At 41.6% G+C, this 21,475-nt stretch overlaps 1 protein-coding gene across 2 annotated transcripts in view; it reads left to right on the top strand.

Annotated features, from left to right (window-relative positions):
* The window catches only part of MAGI2 (membrane associated guanylate kinase, WW and PDZ domain containing 2), a 1,290,578-nt gene that overhangs the window by 1,227,722 nt on the left and 41,381 nt on the right, over nucleotides 1-21,475 (top strand). For both annotated transcript variants that reach the window (XM_069462132.1, XM_069462133.1), the window contains one exon: nucleotides 8,657-8,795. In XM_069462132.1, the coding sequence (XP_069318233.1) occupies nucleotides 8,657-8,795 (139 nt within the window). The remainder of the gene's footprint in view (nucleotides 1-8,656; nucleotides 8,796-21,475) is intronic.

Consider the following 21,475-nt stretch of genomic DNA (forward strand, 5'->3'; position numbering starts at 1 on the left):
TGCCCCTGCCTTGGTGCTCTGGGGGTGGCAGTGTCCCTCCCTCTGCAGCTCCAGCTCCAGGCAGGCAGCCTCTCTTTCGTGGTTCTAGCTCCCCTCAGCCCCAGTAACTTCCTTTCCTATTAAATTATTTCAAAATGCCAGCTGACTTATGCACCTGGCACCCACCTCAGTATACCTTTTCACACGCTAATTCACACTGTGAACATGTTGAGTCTAGAACTGGCACACACACAGACAGAGCTGAAATATGAATGCAATATGCAAGACGGTTAGCTTTAGGAAAACAAGGAATTGTTACCATGAGCCAATATAGAAGTCATTGCACAACACCTAATGCTTGCATCCAGAAAATAAATATATCTGATTAGATAAGTATGCAGAATAATAATCCCTTATTTTCTCTCAATTACGTACAGGGAAGGGAAAGAGACTAGACAGACTTCACAATAGAAAAGTTTCCTCTCTGATTTCCTTTTTGTTTCTTTTTCAGTCACCTAGGGAAACTGACTTCATAACCTAACATAAATGATTTCTGAGCAACTGCATAAGCTACTAGCTGAGCTGCCAATGATAGCTTTCCACTCCTACTCAGGCAGGTAATTTTAAGATATTGCCTCACTCCCCTTTCACCTGAGCAGTCAGACTAGCATATGAAAATGGAATGGTGGTGGTTATTTTTTCCTTTGTAGAAAATATTTTTCTCCAGCCAGCTTGTCTTTAAAATCTCTTTCTTTGCATTCATGTCTGTTGCCACATTTGTGGTTGGGATTATCTGCCCAGCATTCAATGAGATTCTTTTCCTGAGAACTTCATCTAAAATCATAGAATATGAAATAGCATTCATGTCCTATAAGAATTTCTACACGGAAGTTCTTTCAAACCAGCAGAAGATTCTTTTGAGTTTTTAACCTCTCAGTGATATTTCCAGAAAAGTGTTTTCCCCATTTCCCCTATTTAATACACCCTCAGTAGCTCAGCTGCTTCTCTCTGAGCTTCATTATGAAAAGCTTATTAGTTTCCTTTTTTCTCTCTTCTACCATGATGATGATGATGTAATGATGACAACTACAATTAATAATAGATTATATTTGTGTAGTTTAGAAATTACAAGGCATTCACATTATGCTTTATATTGTGTGATCATGATCAAGCCTGGTTGACCATATATTTTGAAACCAAATTAAATTTTTATTACAGATCTTGTTTAAATTTGGTTTAAACAATAAGGAGCATAGAGTCAAAAAAACTTCATCAAAAATTCCTTCTTTCAATCATCTATTTCCTGTGTGACTGAGTCCCTGCCCTTGGAGAGCTTACAACATATAGGCAAAGGTCAGTACTTCTAAACACATGCACAGAAAAGGCACCTGAGCCAGACTGGTGGGCTCATGAAAGGGTCCCTGGATGACATCATACCTGAAGTTGGACCTAAGGGATTCAGCTAGGATTTAGCCATTTGAAGTGGGGAGGAGGAGGGCTCAGATTCTAGACAAAGGGAACAGCGTGCACAAAGGCACAGGAAGAGAAACTCTCTAAATACCTTCGAATGGCCAGAAGGGATCCCCCAGAGAGCAGGCACAGAGCAAGGGGAGGGGAAGACTTGGAGAATGGAGCCCATGAAGAGTTAGGAGATTTAGGAAGAAGCAATCTAATAAAATTCTCGGTGTGAGATTAGTAATATTTGATGAGGAAAAAAAGAAAAGTTTGGTGAGAAAGATACCAAATCATAATTTAGAGTCCAACTACTTCCACAATTGAGATACTACATCATCTTCAAACTTTACATAGATTTTCATTTTTTAATTTAGAGGATTTTTTTTTTAAATAGAAAGAGAAATGGAGGCTCCTGAATGGAGAGCTGCCCCTGAATCTTCACCAAAGCCAGGCCCCGATTTGTGTGACCAGACGAGGCAGCACTCCCGCCAGCGGGCAGTGTGCGCAGCAAGTCAAAGGCTGAACGTTTTTTGAGCTGTGACTAAATCTTTTCTAAAGGGCAAATACACAAATAATAAAACATGGAAGAAGGTACAACACCTGAATCCAGTGGTGAATCCTCAGAATTCTGCAGCAGACTTGAACCTCCCATAATCCCCTCACCTTCCTGACCCTTCTAAACAGGTATGAGTTCTGGCCCTAACCTTGATTAAGGACTCTTCTGTCCACCCACAGGGCCATCTCACACTTCTATTTGGATAAAGTTTCTTCAGAAGTATTTTCTTTTGAAGTGATTACTGTCCAAAACATAGTCTAAAGAGTCTCAGACAGTTTTCAATATATGAATTAATTGAGACAAATAAGATCCACAGTTTTGGTACTCTCAAACATGTGTTTCAGTTTCCAACTGGGTTAGAAGTTTTCTCTCTGGAAAAACCTGCTGATTTTATGGGCTCCCGTGCCTTGCTGAAACAACTGCGCTCAACAGTTTATAACAAGATCCAGGCCCTGAAATAGGCACTTGGATCCCCATCGAATTCAATCACAAGTCTAGTGAAAGAAATTGGAAAGTTAACCAAAACGTTGCAGGAAATATTTTAACTGTAATGGTTATTAAATAATATCTAACAAAGCTTAATCATGCAAACAGTCTTTAAATATTAAAGACCACCATCAAGTTGAAAATCAGCCTGTTCTTTGTTCCTGCAGAGCCATTAGGCCCCAAGGCGTTCTGTTGTCAGAGCACCCAGTATTGATGACTATAGCAGCAAAGGTTTTTTTTTCCCAGGCACTTTATGATTTCACTCAGACTCAGCCTCTCTTCCTCTTTGTCTCAATCCTTTAGCATTTGTTTCCCATAACTCTACCTGTCTCTAACAATTTGTGCAGGTCACCACTACTGAAACCTCATTTGGTCTCCCACAAGTACTATTGAAATTGTTTTGGTTTGGCTGGAAGTGCTTAAGGCAGTATTTCAAGAAAGCTTGAGTAATAGTCAGGTGCACTAAAGTTTAGCTTACTGTTGTGAGAATGGAGTCGCCTACCGTAACCGAAAAGCCAACGGAACATTCATTGACTCAGTCGTGATTAACCGAGGGCCTACTTGTCAGGAATTGTGGCAGGTACAGATGACAAAAAGACAATGGGTATGTTCCCTGTCCACAAGGGTCTGGAGTTCATGAAAGAAAACGGCCCCGTAAGGGAGGAATTATGATGGAAATAACCTGCGACCTCGTTAGCCACAAAAGTGATCCACAGCTAAGTCCTTCATGAAATAAGGAATAGAGATTTATCCATTATTCATTGGTATGATATTCTAAAGAAGCTCAATGCCTCATATCTAATTATAATCTAGGATCATCTCAGTCATGTGCGATCATGCAAAATAGGTTCTTGTGGTGCAGTAGTAGCATGAGGGCAATTAACTGATTATAACCAGCTAAGCATGTGTGCGGAGCTGTCCGAGCAGCCCTTCGAGCTGGGACTGCCATGACTCAGGGCTGAAGTAAATCCGGGAATTTAATCTAATTCTTATAAATATTTCATGTCAACAAACCAAATACTTTTTATATGACTTGGCTACAAAAATGCATACAGAGTTTAAATTTTTTCTTAAAACTTGAACTATTAACCATTTAAGAAATACTGAGACATTTACCTTCACCTGCCTTGGCCTTCCAGTAAGAAGAGAAAAAGTTTTACCTGCAGAGCCCCAGGCAAGTTCAAGGATTTGCTAATAGTTTTGTTAAAGAAAAATCTGCCGTGACGTATGAGCAGAAATGTATGAATAGAAATGCAGAAGTTGCTAGGCTGTGCTGAGAGATGGCAGTCGTCTCACTCTGCCTTGCCCCCAAGATGTTATTTTAAGGTTGTTAGTTGCCCCAAGGGGACCATGGATAAAAGTATTTTTTCCATAGGAAAAAATGAATGCATAGAATTCCTCGTAAGTTCTTTGGTCAGTTTTCTAAATTTGACATCTTGACCTACACAAAGCAACACGTGCATGCTCCTGAACTACCTCTATCTGATTTGGGGGTCTCTCTCTCCCCTTTCCTCCTCCCTCCCCCCATCTCTCTCAATTCTAACTACAACCTAATATTTTAAAATTTCTCTAAGAACAAGTAGAGATCTCTAAAGTTTCATTTTAGTAATAGCTCAGTTGAAGATAGCTCTGTGGCAGAGAGTAGAGAAAGACACCACATCAGAGTCACAGCTGGTCTCTTTCTTCATTCCTGAAATGGCTGTGAATTTTCCATTGGTTTTATAAATTAATTCCTCTGATTGTGACATAGGAAAGTGATGCTCTCTGGCCACACGCTGGCAGCTGCAGTGAAGTCGGACGAGGTCAGAAGATAACAAGAGAGCTTCTCCCCCTGACAAATCGATCTCCTTATACATCCAGACGCTAAGAAGATGAAAGCAAAAGAGATCACATCCCAAATTTATTTAGGGAGTTCCAGTTAAAACTGATTAGAGATGGGCAGTGCAAAGGCAATATATGTAACCAAAGTGTTTGTACCTTCATAATATCCTGAAATTAAAAAATGATTAGACATAATACTGATACTTGAATGAAAATGAAAATTAAACCTTTCTTCAGTTTATGTTGTTCCAAGGAGAGATCGAAGTCTCGAAGCTGAGCCCAAACTGAGTCTGTTAGCATTGAAACTAGGGCCACGTGAGTCGGCCACTTTCACAGCACGCCCAGAGCACCTGGGAAGACTCAAAATCTGTGTCACAGCAGCATTTCCGTCCCATTACCTACCCACTGCCACTCCCAAGAAATTTTTTTCTCAATTTGGTAAGATCTTGGACTGTTCCCAAGCTTCCATTACTCCCGATGAGGCAGGAAATCAGCAGGCTGCCCCCAACTGGTACCTGGGGTGTGGAGGGGGCTTGGGAGAGATTCAACCAGCATCACAGTTGTTCTCATCTCCCTCTGAGGGGACCCTACACGGAAAGCTGAAATTATGGAAATCTGCCAAGTAACGAGGTCAGCCCAGACTCCTGAAACTCAATGAAAATAATGTCCCCGACTCTTCCCAGAACCTCATCTCTGAGACTCTGACAGAGAGGACATCAGTCCAGCCCTTGGGCAGCCCTGGAACCCCTCTGTTTCCCCACCTCCCACACAGTTTTGCGAACCACCCCTTCTTTCCCGCATGCTAATTTTTTCTCCTTTAAGTCTCATAAGCTCCTTCTAGAGAAAAGAAAAAACAAACACAGAAGAGAATGAAAATAAGTTTCCTAAGTATTGCTTTTGTCAAGTGTGGGACCAGAGTGCAAAAGATGTGGCTATTTCTGTCACAGCATAAGATCCCTTTTGCCCTCCACATGTTTTTTGTTGACACGTCAGTCTTGGAACACAGGCGTCCTCAGGCAGAAGTGGCTGTCAAGGCTTGATTTTGGGGCCAAGAGTGTTTATAACCCTTTCTGCCATGGGTCTCAAGATGGACCACAGGAAAAGGCTTCACTCACTCACAGATGCACATAGTGCACCTCGGCCAGACACACAGCCAGATGGGCCCCCATCTCTGCCTCATCTCCCCATCTCCTCCTTCCCCAGCCTCCTCATGTCTCACATGGATAGACAACGTGACAACTCCACCACTCAGCCCCCATCCTCAGTTTCTCACCTTTTTCTCCCATCCACCCTTCCCACTGATGTCTCAGAGAGATTTCTAAACACCACTCTGCTTCCCTGGTTAGGTCACCCCCTGTTTAAAAATTTCAGTGCCTTGCTGTTGCCTTCAATATAAAACCTAGAGTGACCCTTACAAAGTGTGAGAGGGCTACCTAGACATGGCATATAACGTGCATCCTGAGAATGAATAGAAATTCAGGAGATAAAACTGAGTGGGGAAGTGAGCCCAGGTGGACAGAACACCAGGGAAAAGACAGAGTGCCTTAGAACCATGGGAGTTTCCAAAATAAATTATCTTCATGCAAAATTCAAATAAACAAATAGATAAATAAATACCTAAACTCCTGAGTAGCACAATAAACTACTCACAGTTCCCCAAATATACTATGCTATCAAATCTCGGGGTCTTTGCATATGCTGCTCTCTCTGCCTAGAATGCTGCCCCTCCTTCACCTGGGGAACTCCTACTGGTACTTCAAAACTCAGTTGAGATGTCACCACCTCCAGACAGCTCTCCCTAACTACCTACCCAACCATTATGAGTTAGATGTCCCTCCTTTCTGTTCCCTTACTACTTTGTGAGTGCCTCTGTCATAGCAATGATACATTGAGTAGAAATTGTCTTTTTTACCCATTTTCTCTCCAGTGGACTGAAAACGTATTGTTGCTAGAAATATACCATTTATCACTATAACCCCAGTAAACTGTCTGGTACCTAAGAGGTACTCAGAAATTATTTACTGAATGAAGACACTCAAAGCATGGAGGGAAGACAGAGAATCATAAACCTGTAATGAAGTGTGATAAATAACAGAGTGGGTGCAGTTGCTACTGAACAGAGAGACTGGACACCTCTGCTGGGGAAGGCGTAGGGTTGAGGAAGGTGCCCCAGAGGACGAGATGCTTGGGCTGACCTTGAAAAAGGTCTGGAGATCACCAGGCCCATAGAGAGGAGAAAGCAATAAGAACAGTGGTATGTGGAAGAGCCTGGACGCATTTAGGAAGATTTTCCTTAGAAGAATGACTCTGGTGACAATGAGGAGAAGAGACTGGTGGGAGAGTGACAGGAGAATATTGGAATAATCCAAGTAAAGGCCTGAGCTGAGCTAGATAGCAATGGGATACATGTGAGGACAGGGACAGATGCAGAGGAATTGAGAAAACAGGACTCCAACATGACCCCCAGGTTTCCTGCTTGGGTGGGTGGTGCCTTAGCCAGCGTTGGAGGGAAAGAGAAGAGCTGCCTTGGGAGGAAGGTAGTAAGCCCGGTCTGTTGCTGTTGAGCTGGGGTGGCCTGGTGGACAGCCAGGTGAAGATGTTTACTAATCAACTGGATGTGTGAGTCTGAAGCTCAGAAGAGATCTCAGCAGGATGAGATATATATGTAACTTCACTGGAACTTCCGTTTTACTTTTTCAATTTAATACTGTGCCATGAGGTTCCAGTCACGGGTGAGGGCTACTGGGGAAGGGATAACTGGTCCCGCTTCTGCCTCTGGCTTAGAGACGCGGCCTCTGGAGAGCTACTCAACCTCAGGTTATGCCCGTTGCCTCATAAGAAAGGAGACAAGTAAGGAAACTTGAAGTAAGGTGATGGCTCTAAAACAAATTAATGTAGTCCGGTCTTCCTGGTCCTTCTGTGCAATGTGAAACTCATCCCAGAGAGGCCAACCTCTTCCACTGCCCGAAAACCACACCGCCTTTGGCAACCGAGGCAAAGGGAAGTCTTCACCTTCATTATGTTGGAACACTTACCCCTTAGACAGTCCTTTTTAGGTAGAGATGCCACTTCCTTGCTACAGCAAACATGTGTTTGTTCTTCCCCCTCGCTTTGGGGTCTTGTTTTAATGCCCTCTCGCCATTGTCATGGCAACCTTTTGTTCCTGTTCTTCCCCAGCCTGCAGCATCCACTTGATACTATTAATACTTAGCTACAGAGAGTTTTTCTGCAATTCTGTTTGCAGTACAGAATTTAAGCTGAGGTCTGCTTTGTTTCAGGACCCAAGTAAAATAGCATTTTTGCAAAGCAACTCTTTGTGCTTTTTCCTGTTTAATTTGTCTTAGGTTACTTGCACTGAAGTGAAGCATTTTTTTAATTCAGAGGTTCCTGACAGAAATGGTACCATGGGAGTTACATAATATACTCATGGTTTTATCCCTTGATGTGCTCTTTTATTCCAAATACCTATTCCCAAAGGCTAAAAGGGAGTTGCTTACAGAACCCAGGTATTTCTGATAATTCAAGAAGGGTTGGTATTTAAGCAAACAGCTTCTGGTGATCAGGTGTCAGCATGGCAGAGATGTAGCCAAGGCATCAGTCGTGTGGAGAGAGTGGAGGATCTCATTTTTAATTCAAGCAAATGTGATAGAAAAATCATCAAAATTGAATATCAATAAACCACTGTTTACAAAGAAGGCAATATCACAATAGCACCCAGGGAAATTTAAGTGATGCATAACAAAAATTCTCAGGGAAGCACAAAAACCAATCATTTCATCCAACATGCTGAATTAGATGCTGCACTAAGCCAAAAGCTGGCAGTATGTTCAATGAAAAGCTCTTAAAATATTTACTTCTGCATTCAAAGCAAAGGTGCCAGGTTATTTTGAATTGTGGTATCAAACATATTCCCTAATTTTTAAAAAAATGCTAAGTATGAAGAAAAGACAAATATTTAAGGTGGTGACTATCCCAAGTACATTGAACTGTACATTATATGAATGTATTAAATTTCACACGTACCCTGAAAAATGTACATCTATTATGCATCAATTTAAAAAATTATGCTTAAAAATGGTAAGTAGCTAACAGTCTCTGCCCATACAGGTTAAATATAAGTGATATATCGCCCCAACCTTCATGGTCTGATATTTGCATTTCTATAAAGGTAAATAAAGCTTGGTGGTCAGATTAGGGATACAGCCAGGGATTAGCCTGTTCCACGAAGCAGCAGGCTGCACGCAAACTGGTCAGATGCTCTCAGGAAACTGGTAACCTGGGAATGCTTTTTTCAATCTGCTGGAAATGCAACCTGAGTAAAACCATCTTTGGCTCACTTAATTTCTCTTTAATTAACAGGTAGGAGATCAAATCATTGAAATCAATGGGGAAAGCACAAGGGACATGACACACGCCAGAGCGATAGAACTCATCAAATCCGGAGGAAGAAGAGTGAGGCTGCTGCTGAAGCGGGGCACAGGACAGGTCCCAGAGTATGGTGCGTTTCACGTTTCGATTCTCCCTTGTTCTGTTTCTCCTGTGTACCATAAATGCCTATGCTTATTTTTAAAACGACATCAGTTCTCTATTTCTACCTAAATATATATTTAGCTATCAATAGGTGTGTATATATATACACATACATATATACACACACATATGTATATTTAAGCCCAAGAAATCTATGTGTGTGAGCTCTTTCTTTTGCTCCCTTAATTAGGGAATGTTTAGATATCAACCTTTCAGGGCATCTCTGAGTGTGCAGGGAGATCCAGCACCACTTGTAGACCAGAACTTTGCAATTTGACTGGCAGTCCTCTGTTCATTTGAGTCCACAGTAACTTATCAATTATTTCTTAAAATTGCTTGTGCATCAGACCATCCCACAGGGCTTATAACAGGGACCAGGGGAAAAGCAACAACAAATCTTCAGGGTGTGAAATTTATAATGTAAACCGCAGTTTGTGCAATGGGTGCATTTCCTTTGCATTTAGGAATTATTCCAAAAATTCACTTCTATGTTGTGTTTCTATATGTTTTTCAGGAAGGCTTTAAAGTGCATTTTAATTCACAGATTTGCCTTCAAAAATCTTTAAAGTTATTTCCCAGAGGTCCATTACAGACATCACTGACAGTATAGTTCTAAAGTATCAGAAACAGCTGGGTGGTCATTACACAAAAAAGCATCAAAACCGAAGCTGGTCTTTAAAAACAATCTCAGGGAGTGACAGAGCGGCAAAGACAGACAGGCAGACAGACAGGCGTCAGTGAGGACTAGGGCAGATGATACCTGTTCATATTAGGGAAATGGGGTCTAACTGCTAACCTGAAAAATGAGCTCAAATTATTGATCTAGATAAATCACTTTCCTCCCTCTATCCCCTACCCAAAAAACTTCTAAAGAGTACTTTTTCCTTTCAAATTATGCTTTTTGCATACATTCTCTAAATAACTAACATCTCCTTATTTAGCAGGGCAGATCCATATCCTGAGTTCAGTTGAAATATCTGACTTCAAAATGTTTCCCATGTCTTGTACACCCCCCTAAGACTTACAAAAGAACTAGTGAGCCCTCACAGTGAGTCTGAAAGCATTAGAAGTTTCTGTAGGGCTGGCTCCATGCCTAAGGAAATATTACATCCCAGGTTCCCAGGCTTAATCCTTGGAGCTAATAAAATATTTTTTAAATATTAATGTTAGCAATAAGCACAGGCCTGATTCTACTAAACGGTACCAGCATTAACCCCTTTGTAAAGAATCTGAACTCTTGGAATAGAATATTTTTTTGCCCCTTAGAGTACTGACTGATTTAGTAATATCAAAGTGACTATCACTTCTAAAACATACCACAATTTAACAGTATATTTCACTCCATGGTAAGACCTGACTATCTGCTATACCAGGAAATTTTCATGGAGGTTATACTGTTTTTATTGTTCTAACAAGCTAATCTTTAAAAAGTTAATCTGACCAATGTGACTATCCTGAGCTTTTCATTCTTGTGAGAATCATTAATTGGTCCATACTTAATTGGTCAGCAGCCACTACACCAGTTGCTTGTCTATAGTGAGCAGTTAGAACAGTAGCACTGACCAACCGTGGCATCACGCACACTGTAACCTAAGTATGAAGCTGTCTCAAATCATCTTGAAGAAAAAATAAAAACGTTTTTAAGCAAGACAAAAATTCAAGATCATGGCAACATTATTTTAATAATTCTTAACATCATCCAGAAATATCTGGTTAAGGTTAAATTCTCAAAGTAACCAACACAGAGAGAGATTTTTAATATATGGGCATCCCTTTGAGGGACCAGTCATCAATATTGTTAACTATACCAGTGTTGCAAAATTTCTTCTAATATATTCTTCTAATATGTAACATAAAATCATTCTTGCTGGTAATGTTCGAGCTTGCCAGCTGCTTTTGATAGTAGGTTGACATGGATTTTGATTGTAAAATAACTTTAGAGATGATATCCCAAGAGAAAGAATTTAATGGCATAGAGCAATCTCCTTTAGGGAAGGAAAAGAATAGTCATAAACTAAGTAAATATTGCTTCTTCGGGAAAAATCTAAGCTGAAAGGGGCATGGTGATGCGTGAGAAACTAAGAAGATTAGAGATCACGTCAGCATCTTTGAGGATAATGTCATCAAGTCCTATTTCTGGAAATTCACAGCGACCAATTGGGTGGAGAGGTGGGGTTCAGGAGTCTCCAAGACCACCCCTACATTCAGAGATTTTCTAGAAGGGTTCATGGGGCACAGGATATGGTTGTGCTCACAGCTAAGATTTATTACAGCAGCGTAGTAAAGATACACTGCAGGATCACAAGGGAAAAAGACAAGGCGGTGTCTGGAGGAATCCACACGCAGACTTCCTTATGCTCTCTCTCCCCCACGAGGAGTCACCCAGGGCACACTTCTCCCCAGCAACAAAAAATGCAGCAGCGTATGTGTGCCGTTGCTCCTCAGGAAAATCCATTAGAGACGGAGAGCCCAGGGTTTTTACTGGGACTGGTGATGCAGGCAGCCTCTGCCTAGCACATACCAAAATTCCAGACTCCCAGAAGGAAAGCAGGTGTTCAGCACAAGCCACACTGTTTGTACAAACAGTGTAGGAACAGTGAGACACCCCTAGCACTTAGCAAAAGGTCTACATTAATGTAGGGGACGATGTACCAGTCATGTTTCCAGACACCAGCCAAGGGCCACCTCACGAGCAGGCCTTTCTAAGGAGACCAGTCTCAGTCCTGCTGTGTTAACCCTTCTCTGCCCCAGGAGTGAGCCCAAGAAGTGGCCACGCTCATGAACTGTACAAATGACTCCAATGTACAAGGAGTGCCCACAGCTGAGGAACATCATAATTCCTCTAGCATCCGTTAAATATACTATATCATGAAACAGAATTTAACAAAATTCTCAAAGGGGGGTGGGGAAGTGGGTAATGAAGCAAAATAACAGCAACAATAACAAGAAAAGAAAATACCTGAGAAAAAGAAAAGAAAATGCTTGAGTTTACCAGTAGATATAACCAAGAATATAATCCACTTTGTTCAAATGCACCCTAATCATAGGTTTCCTGTGTTTGCCTTATTCTAACGTTGGCATAAAATCCATCCTTAAAAGATTGTTAAAAGGGATTATCAGAATCCACAGGACACATACTTGACCTGTTAGGAAACTAATCAGGCTTAACCCAGCCCAGGAAAGAGTGAACTTTGACGAGGCGGCTAGAAAACAACGGCCTGTGGAAGGGTTGTAAAGTGGCATCCGCAGAGGGAGCTCTGACACCTCTGCCAGTCAGAACTCAGAACTGCTTTGAAGGGAGACCCTTACCTGGACTTCTGGACACATCTAGGTAAAGCTGGTCTCAGTTAAGAGAAATACAAAACTCTCTGAGTTCTTAAAGTGGTCTGTGACCGAGAGATAAGCACAGGTGCAAGAAAAAAAAAACAAAAACCCATGGCAATCTGTCTGATCATTGACTAAACAAAGTCAGTGTGAATCCACGTGGGCTGAGGAAAGGAATAAACATGCTACAAATATGCCATCCACAATTACCAAAAGGCTAATCGTCAGATGATACCTCAGCCAATTCAGAGGCATAAATCAACAAACGCAGCCGCAGAAGTAGTAGCTACACACAGAGGCTGTGGAGCAGCTGCAAGGGGAGTAGGAAAATGACAAGGGCTTTGAAGAAGAAGTCGCTTTCAGAGTTAGGTTTTTGAAAGAGAAGCTCGGGAGATAGATACTTCAACTGTAGTCCTCAGGATAAGAATTTGTTGATTATAAACTCAGTGGAAAGTGTTAGTTCCCTCTCCCTTGACACACATCTCAACACCATACTGAGAAAAGCATCAAGAGATGGTGCATAAAAAGCAGTGCCCCTCTTAACCCTGGTTCTTGCTATTCAAATTAAATTTGAAAAGGATAGAAGAAAAGGAAGTATGCATCATGGTTGTAAAACGGCACCGGAATGGATTATACAAATTAGCTCCCTGCTTTGAAATACAGGTGTCCTTCATTAGCATTCAAGGAATACAACTCGAACATACACTTGATTTATAAGCTGAGCCAGGGCCAGGGCCAAGGTAAACAGAGGTGCCATTGGATAAATAAAAATTCCCAGCATAAGTAGTTCAGACCGAAGTGGAACATTTCCCTCGGTAGCATTCGCTGTTCAAAGTTTGGCACTCTGGCCTGTTTATTCTCTTAAAAAAGCAATAGGGCAGGTCTTTAACGAATAGCACACTGAAGAGTGTTCCATTGTAAATGAAAGTCTCAGTGGTCTCAGGAGGCCCAGGCAGGGTTAAAAAGGATGAAGCAGAATTCTCACAATATTAATGACCCAGCGACAGCTAACACCAAATGCCCACACAACAGGGAAGACATCGCCAATCAGTGAATTACACTTCTGCCTACACTTCCATTTTCAAAGGTAATTGTATCTTTAATAGGGTTTGACTTGATTACAGGCATTTGGTAAATGAAATTGTTTATGTTTTATAAGTATAATAAAACTGTGCTGAGTAAGTGGAAAAACAGATCTGAGGCAGTGACTATAGCTAAAGAAATGAATGGGCCAAATAGTTGTTTAGTTAAAAGTCTTCCTTTAATCAGTGAATCAAAACGACTTCCAACAGTCATATTGGAGCACCAGATTAAGCAGTACTGGTCTCTATTTAGATGGCAATAAGCAATGTTTATTTGTTTATTCTTCTTTAAGTATATGCATTGCCAAGTAAACATTAGAAGTGTATCCTTATCATCGTGATTTGCTCAGCTTGTCTTTCTTCCCTCTGATCATACAAAGATAAACTACAGACAATATACGCCTCCCAAATATTCCATATGGAACAAATTCTGTGATTAGTATTGTTAATATAATTAATATTTTCTCAATTAAAACAGGATTTACTGAGCACCTACTATGTGCAAGACACTCTGCAGGTACTTGACGGTAAAATATAGTCCTGGTCCTCATTCAGCTGACACTCTAATAATGAAGATACATGTAACAATCGTTTCTGGCAGAGCAGTGACTGATAAAAAGGTCTCAAAGGATCTGCTCTCATTAAAAAATTAAAATGGGTTCTATTAATTATTTGTAGACTTTAATAAGTACTTCTAAAGTGTTAAGGATCCTTGAAGAGCACTTGGCTCCTTCAGTTTGTTAAGTATTTCCTTTGTAATATTTATACTAATAATCCGTGCTTCTTCTGAAGAAAGGACCTGTTAAATATGGGTAAAGCTCTGCTTGGACCTAGTCTCAAGTATTCTAAATTCCATGAGTGCGAGCCAAAGCTTCTGTGAAATTTGCTAATCATTGCTCTTCCCCTCCTGTGGCTCTCAGCCCCTTCTGGAGCCTGGCGCAGCGTCACCTCACGTCCTGGGGCTGTCCTGCACGTGTTGATGTGCCCCCACAGTAAAAGATGGAGGGAGAGTTGCCATTGCCTTAACCTCAACTTCTTCCTCGGGGGCCACATTTATGGGAGCTGTAAGTGGCTCCATAGCCTTTGCACTAATTCACCTGCATTTTTAATAGGGCAAAAGGAGGTTTGCTTCAATCATAAATTCTGAAATTTAATTTCAGCTTCTGACATTCTTGGTTGAGCGTATCTTCCTTTTTCATGAGAGGGTCCACAAATCACTCAAGTACACCTTCCACTGAGTAAGGGGAATGATAAAGCACACAGCAAGAGGACAGGATGTCTGCAGAACCCTGGCTGCCTCATGCAGAGGACGGGGCTCTTCTTCCTCTCCGAAAGGCTCGAGATGCTCTCTGCAGCACCGAGGCAACCCAGGAAACCCTCTGACCCGTCAAACTTGCAATAAGTTTCTGTTTCGTGGAGCCAGAGGCAGGGGCTTTCTTAAAGAACACAACTCTGAAATTCCTTTCTCCAGTGCTCAGCCAAAAACTCATTTATTATTTTAAGTGTTTTTAGGATGAGGAAAAAAATCCCATTTCTTCACATAGTTTTATTGAAAATCATGGACTATAATGACAGTCCTTTTTTACATACTCTTACATGATTTTCAACATGCATTTTTCTTTTTAAGGATACACAGGGACACACACACACACACACACACACACACCTGCAAGTCCTCACTTATCAGGTATTTAAGACTCTGATAAAATATATTAGATCACATAGTGGCCAAGAAATCTACCAAGAAGAACCCATTTAGCTCTTGAGCTTCAGCCCCCCTGAATGAAATTGTGGGAGGAGATGAGTGAGTGAGGAGATATCTTTTCCAAACCCCATTGAGAAGAGCACCCCCGTGCATCTTGGAAAACCTAAAGATTCCAGCTCCTCCAGTAACCCATCCTAGAAAGTCATATTTTAGTATCTAATAGGAACGTTCCCTTCCTTGCCCCAACATGAAGCTGAACTCTCCCACAAGGAGGCTGCTTCCCATAAAAGTCCAGGAGAAAAGGCAGCTGTCTTAGCGGAAATACTACTGAATGTGGTAAAAACATTGGAAGAGACCTCAAAGAAGTCACAAATGCAAGAGACTTATGTGGCAAGGGTGTGTGGAATGGGGAGCGAAAATCAAGTATCAAAGGACGAGATTAAATATGGAAACTAAGAAAATCCTATAATGCAGAAGAGGAGGAAAAAATTACACTTTTTTAAGAGGAATCAGAATCCTCTCTCTCCCACCGTCCCTCCCTCTCCTGCCCACACTCTCTCCCTCCCTCTCTCTCTCTCTCCCTCTCTCTCTCTCTCTCTCTCTCTCACACACACACACACACACACACACACACACACGCAGCCTTTAAAATACACAAATGCCTGCACTCCCTCTCACTCTCCATATACCCTCTGGAAATTCTGATTGAGTCAGCTTGGCCCAGGACCCTTTATTTTTAAAGTGCCTTCCCAGGGAATTTCACACCCTGGGGACTGCTGGATTTGTCTCCTCTAGCTCTATCTAAAGGCCAGGCCCACAGGAGGATTTACTCCTTGTTGCCCTCTTTATATCTTGTTGGCCTTCCACTGTTCGAGTGTGCCCCAGCCTTTGCCCATCAAGTCTAAATCCCTTCCATTCTAAGACTTACAGCCATTGAAACATAAAGGAAGAAAGGAAACTAGATTTTCCTCCCATTGTCCTCTCATTTTCCATATCATGCCTTTTTGACAATCTGAGTTTATTTTCTGCTCTCATCATGCAGAGCCTGACCCTGTGGTTCACAGGATGAGAATGTTGATTCAAGGTAGGCCTTCTAACTCCTCAACCAGACCCACTGCAAAGTTGGTGAAACATGCTAAGGCTGTTTTCCCCACTGTTGGATCTTCTCTTGTCTTGAAGTAAGATGTTACAGAAATGTTTTGATCCCCATGAAGGAGTTTAACCACAAACCCTGCTGTCCACCTACTCGAAGCAGAGTCCAATACCTTAAGGCAAATTCTAGGGTAGGTCCAACCAACCACCATAACCAGCCAGTGTCAAGTCTCCAAAGCTTCAGAAATGCCTGTGCCTACCGCCATCTCCTACTTTTCTCCAGTCAAAGAACTCACCAGCTTTAATTTTTAAAATTCCTCATCTCCACTGGAAGAAATAGTGAGTCCAGAAGGCCAGCTTTTAAGACTTTATTTTTCCAGAGCATTTTTAGGTTCACAGTACATTTGAGAAAAAAAAGGGCAGAGATTTCCATGTCCTCCTGGTCCCCATTCATGCAGAGCCTCCCCAGTGATCAACATCCCCTGCCAGAGTGGTACATTTGTTACAACTGACAAACCTACATCAGCACATCATTATCACCCAGAGTCCATAGTTGATATTAGGGTTCACTCTTGGTGTTGTACGTTCTATGAGTTTGGACAAATGCATAATGACATGTATCTACATCTTCCATTTTAGCATCATAGAGAATAGTGTTACTTCCCCACACATCCTCTGTGCTTCACCTATTCATCCATTCCCACCCCTACCCCTGGCAGCCCTTGATCTTTTTGCTGTCTCTATATTTTTGCCATAAGGCCAGATTTTCATTTTCCACAAACTCTGCCTACAGCTTTGCTCAAAGTTAGGATTGCCCCAAGGTCCTGTTCTAATAAAGACCTCCCAATATGTCTTTTTAACTAAAGTCCATCAGTCAGGACCAAAGATAAAATCACATAATGCCTTGCTCCAGGCTTGAATGATATGTTCTAACTGTGGCAGAAATCTCTAAACTTTGAGAATCACATATTCTTCAATGTGCTATTTGGGCTCCATAGAACAACAAACACACATTTAGCCCAGACTAAATAGCTGTTAACTATTTAATGTAATATAATGTGGCTCAGACATTTGCTTCCAGAATAGCCTGCTTTTACACTTCTGTAGAAAGATCTCTAGTCTTTTAAGCATATGCTCTCCAACAGATGTGACCCTGGGCTCAGCAGGACCCTGGGCTTTAGGGCTGGACATGTGCGCTCATAATGTGTGCATTAAATATGCCTAGCGCAGTATGCAACTCTGTTTCTCACATTTCGCTGTAGTTTCTACTTCAGCCTTGCTGGCAATTTATTTCCATCATGTTCTGAGCCCTTTTATTTGACCTTCTGGGCATGAGGTTTCCTAGCACATGAATCTTTCAGGCCCAGTAAAGGCCATGTTTAAAACCAAATGAGAGCCTTCCTTGTGTGACACTAAAACAGCTTGATCATTTTCACACAAAATTACTTGCATCTTGGCAGGGCTAAATGGTAAACTCAATTAATAAATCCTGAAATTTAATTTCCACTTCTGACATTCATTGTTAAGCATTTGCTTCCTTACCACAGGGAGGTTCTACTTTCCATTTAACCTCAACGTACCCTCCCTTCCCTCAGACACACACCATGCTGTGAAAATCACCCCTGTAGCATAACCCGAAATCCATGTGGAGTGCTAATCTACTCTGTGCACTGAAGCCATGTAGGCACAGTGCCATGTGTGGAGCTAGTTGGGCACGTATATGGGAGTATCGTCAGGGTGTGCTGGCAGAGGGAATCAGGCCTCAGAATGTCTGAGCTGCATGGATGAAGTTCTTCTGATCACCTTAGCCTCACAGTAAGCACATCCCTGTCACCTCGCCCTGTGCAGAGCTGAGAGAACACAATAGCAGGCATCGCAGGAGCAGTTGTGGCCTCTCCTAGGGGCCTGTCTCTTGGAGATTACTGACCCAGATATTCCCAAATTTCTAGATCCATCTTTATGGTAAAGGACTATAGTCCATGATCTGAGCTAGGCACATACCAAAACGGCCACGAGGAGTTTGGTTTCAAAGCAGCCCACGGCAAGGGAGTACAGAGGAGTAGAGCAGGCAAGACATTTTTTTTTTCAGCTTTATTTTTTTTCCAGAAAGCAATTATATCCAGCAAGTCAACTGTGAACTTTGAATATAAAGAAGCGCAGTGTTAGAGGTGAGGGGAACTATATGAATTTATGAGATTATTAGAGAAAACATAAACACAAACATGAGACACTATGTCTTTATTTTTAGAATTTTTTAAAATTTAGAAATGATTACTGTGACTGATTCTCAAATGACAGCTGATATCACTAAAACACCCCATTGTTATGAGAAAATTCTACATGAATTTAGATATTCCCATTTTAAATTTTATTAACATTTGTGGCTCCATAAAAGCACCTCAGGATGCCCTCCATATTTTGAAAAAAATCTACTTTTTGAACGTATAGCTCAGTCTTTCACTAATTTCACTTGCTGCATGCTTGATAGGGTTAGCTTTACTTAAAGTCCTTATTCTTACTACCTAGATAATTTTTATTTGACTGCTCTAAACATACTAAGCAATCTTGATTCTAACAGTAATAATATATCTTTGTCACTGGTTCTGTTAATTCTAATGATTGGTCCTAGGCTGTTCCTCCCCTTCCTTTAGGAATGGTACCTTCCAGTCTCTCCATGTGCATGAAAAGTGACAAGCATGGGTCCCCATATTTCTACTTATTGGGCCACCCTAAAGACACGGTTTGTAAAATCTGCATGAATATTATCTTTCTCTAATGAATCTTGGTTTTGCATATGTTTTTAACTGACGTGTAATGCTTTCTCTTTCATGGTAGCTTGTATCTAATTACTGCTAAAGATCTGGAATATATTTGTAGCTAAGTCCCTAGAAGTGACAAGGATAGGACTTGTGGATTTGTGAACATTTGAGACGCACCACATCCTAGCGGGGCCAGCCTGGAATGGCCCCAGCAGGAGGCAAGGGCTGAGGGGAGAACAACAGAGGCAGCACTAGCAGAGTTCTGCCCCACACACTTCAAAAAATCCTCCCTCAGATTTAGTGCAAATAACCAAATTTATTTCCTGTGAGCCCAAGTATGGCCAGCTCCAACCTTAGCCACCTTTTTCACATCAGACGGAAAGAGAGGCCTCGTTGCCAGACATTCAAGCTCTGGAATCGCTGAACTCCACCTGGCAATGTGGGCATTTCCCAGCCTGCTTTGGGGCGGTTGTCCAATCAGGACTGGGTCCTCTCACCTTCCTTCCTCCATACTCAGTGATGCACCAAGTTTAAGGGAAAAAAAAAATTTACAGAGCCCATTTGTGACTATTTTTTGAAAGTAGTCATAACTTTACATCTAGATGGTATTCACCACTATTTCAAAATGGATATTCTCAAGTGTTGGTTATATTTTAGCCTAATATTTGGTGAAATTCTTAAGGAAAGAAAAAGCGCCCTATACATAAATAAAGCAGAGTGTAAATGGCAGCCTTGCATCTGCAGTTCAGGCAGCTCCTTACCCTCAAATGCATCCCTAGAGCAGCTCACATTGCCACTGTCAAATCCTACAGTGGCATGTTGCTACTGCCACAATTTAATTGGACCGGGATTTTAAAATGTCAGTTTGGCTTTTTAGCAGAAACTAATACCCATGCTCAGTCTCCACAGTTAGCCATATAAGTATGACTCGAGCTGACACATTCCTCAGTCTGGTTTGATTCTACCCCATTCACACTGTCACAGTCATGGCTACGAATCTCTTCTCCAAATTCTTTTAAGCCAGTTCTCTGAATTTTTTCTGAAATGTGTTTTCCAGTTGTTAACGATCTTGCTAATTACCATCCAGGACTGGCTTAAATTTAACATGAAAGATTAATATTATTCACCAAGTGAATTATTTAATTGGCCTACTGCTAAACTTTTCCTTATGAAATAGTTTATGCTAATGTAAATATCTACACACACATGCACACACACAAACCATTGCAATAATTCCTTGAAAGTATCTACAAAAATAAGTTTTAAATGTATCATTTCTCTAAAGTGTGTCTGTCAGGGATAAGTTATTGATCAGGGGAAAGCTAAGTTAGGGCATAAAGGAAAAAGGTGCAATATGCTAGAAAAGGTATAAAGTCATAGAATAATTATTGGGTAAATCTAGTCTAGTGACCATAGATTAGGGAGGTATAGATTTCTGTTTCTGACAAAAGAAAGATCTGTGTTTGCCACATAATTTACTTTAGCTAGTCCGTAATCCATGGGGATAAGAAAACCTGAATTAATTCGCTACAGTCGCTAACTTAGAAAAAGGAAGGAAGGGAGGGAGGAGGGATGGAGGAAGGGAAGGAGGGATAAAGAGAGGGCTCTTTGTGGTTTCAGTTCAGTTCCACAAACATTTATTGAGTGCCTCCTGTGGCTCCAGGCACCTTGCTGAGAGCTCAGGATATAAAGATTAATACGAGAGACTGGGCCTAGTGCATTCACAGGCTAGTAGAGGAAATAGGGAGAAAATCACCTACTGAAGCAGTATGAATAGCAGCAGCAAAGGGTGATATGAGCCCAAAGGAGGCAGCGTGCTAAATCTGCTTAGCAGAGTTGCAGAAGATTCTACCCAAGATGTGACATTTTAGCTGGGCATTGATTTCACCAGAGTGGGCAAAAGGTAAGACTGTTTCCAAGCAGAGGAAACAGTTTGAGAAAAGTTGGGGAGACTTGTTCAGAACAGCTATAACATAGGCTAAATGGAAAAGGGGGGTGGCCAAAATAAAAGAAGGGCTCTATTAAAAAGGACCTTCTATAACAAGCAAAGGAGTTTGAAGTTTATATAATCAGATGTCATTAAAAAAAATTTAAGTGAGAGGGTAAAAATATCTGGATTTGGAAATATACCTCAGTAGTATTTAAGATGGGTTTTATAGGAAAATATAAATGTTAAAATGTTACTGCAAAAGTTGAGGCAATTGATATGAGGGCCAGAATTAGGGAAGTGGTGGTGGAAATAGCACATTGGGGTTGGATTTTGGAGATATTTCAGACATTTCATTGATGAAAATAACGAAACTTGCTGAATAATGAATGTGAAGGAAAAGATCAAGAAGGAGGGCTGTGGCCCAGGGCTGGGTGGAAGATGAGGCCAGGAAGCCAACAGGAAACACAGGGGAAGGAGCCAGTGTAGGAAGAAGGACAATGAGGTTAGTTTTGGACTTGAGTTCCAGGTGCCTGAAGGACACTTACGTGAGGCAGCCCAGAAACAGGGCAGGAACAGGGCGCTCGCGTGAGGCCTCAGGAGCCAGAGCCGGAGCCATGAGTGGGGATGAGCTCTCCCCCAGAGAGACCCCACCACGTACAGAGAGAAGAGAGTCCTCACAGCACAGTCACATTTGACTGTCAGGTAAGAGAAGTTGGTGAGGAAGATCCAGAGACAGCAGGCAGCCTGAGAGGCAGG

This window comes from Eulemur rufifrons, chromosome 29, assembly GCF_041146395.1.
Source record: "Eulemur rufifrons isolate Redbay chromosome 29, OSU_ERuf_1, whole genome shotgun sequence".
NCBI classification, from domain to species: domain Eukaryota; kingdom Metazoa; phylum Chordata; class Mammalia; order Primates; family Lemuridae; genus Eulemur; species Eulemur rufifrons.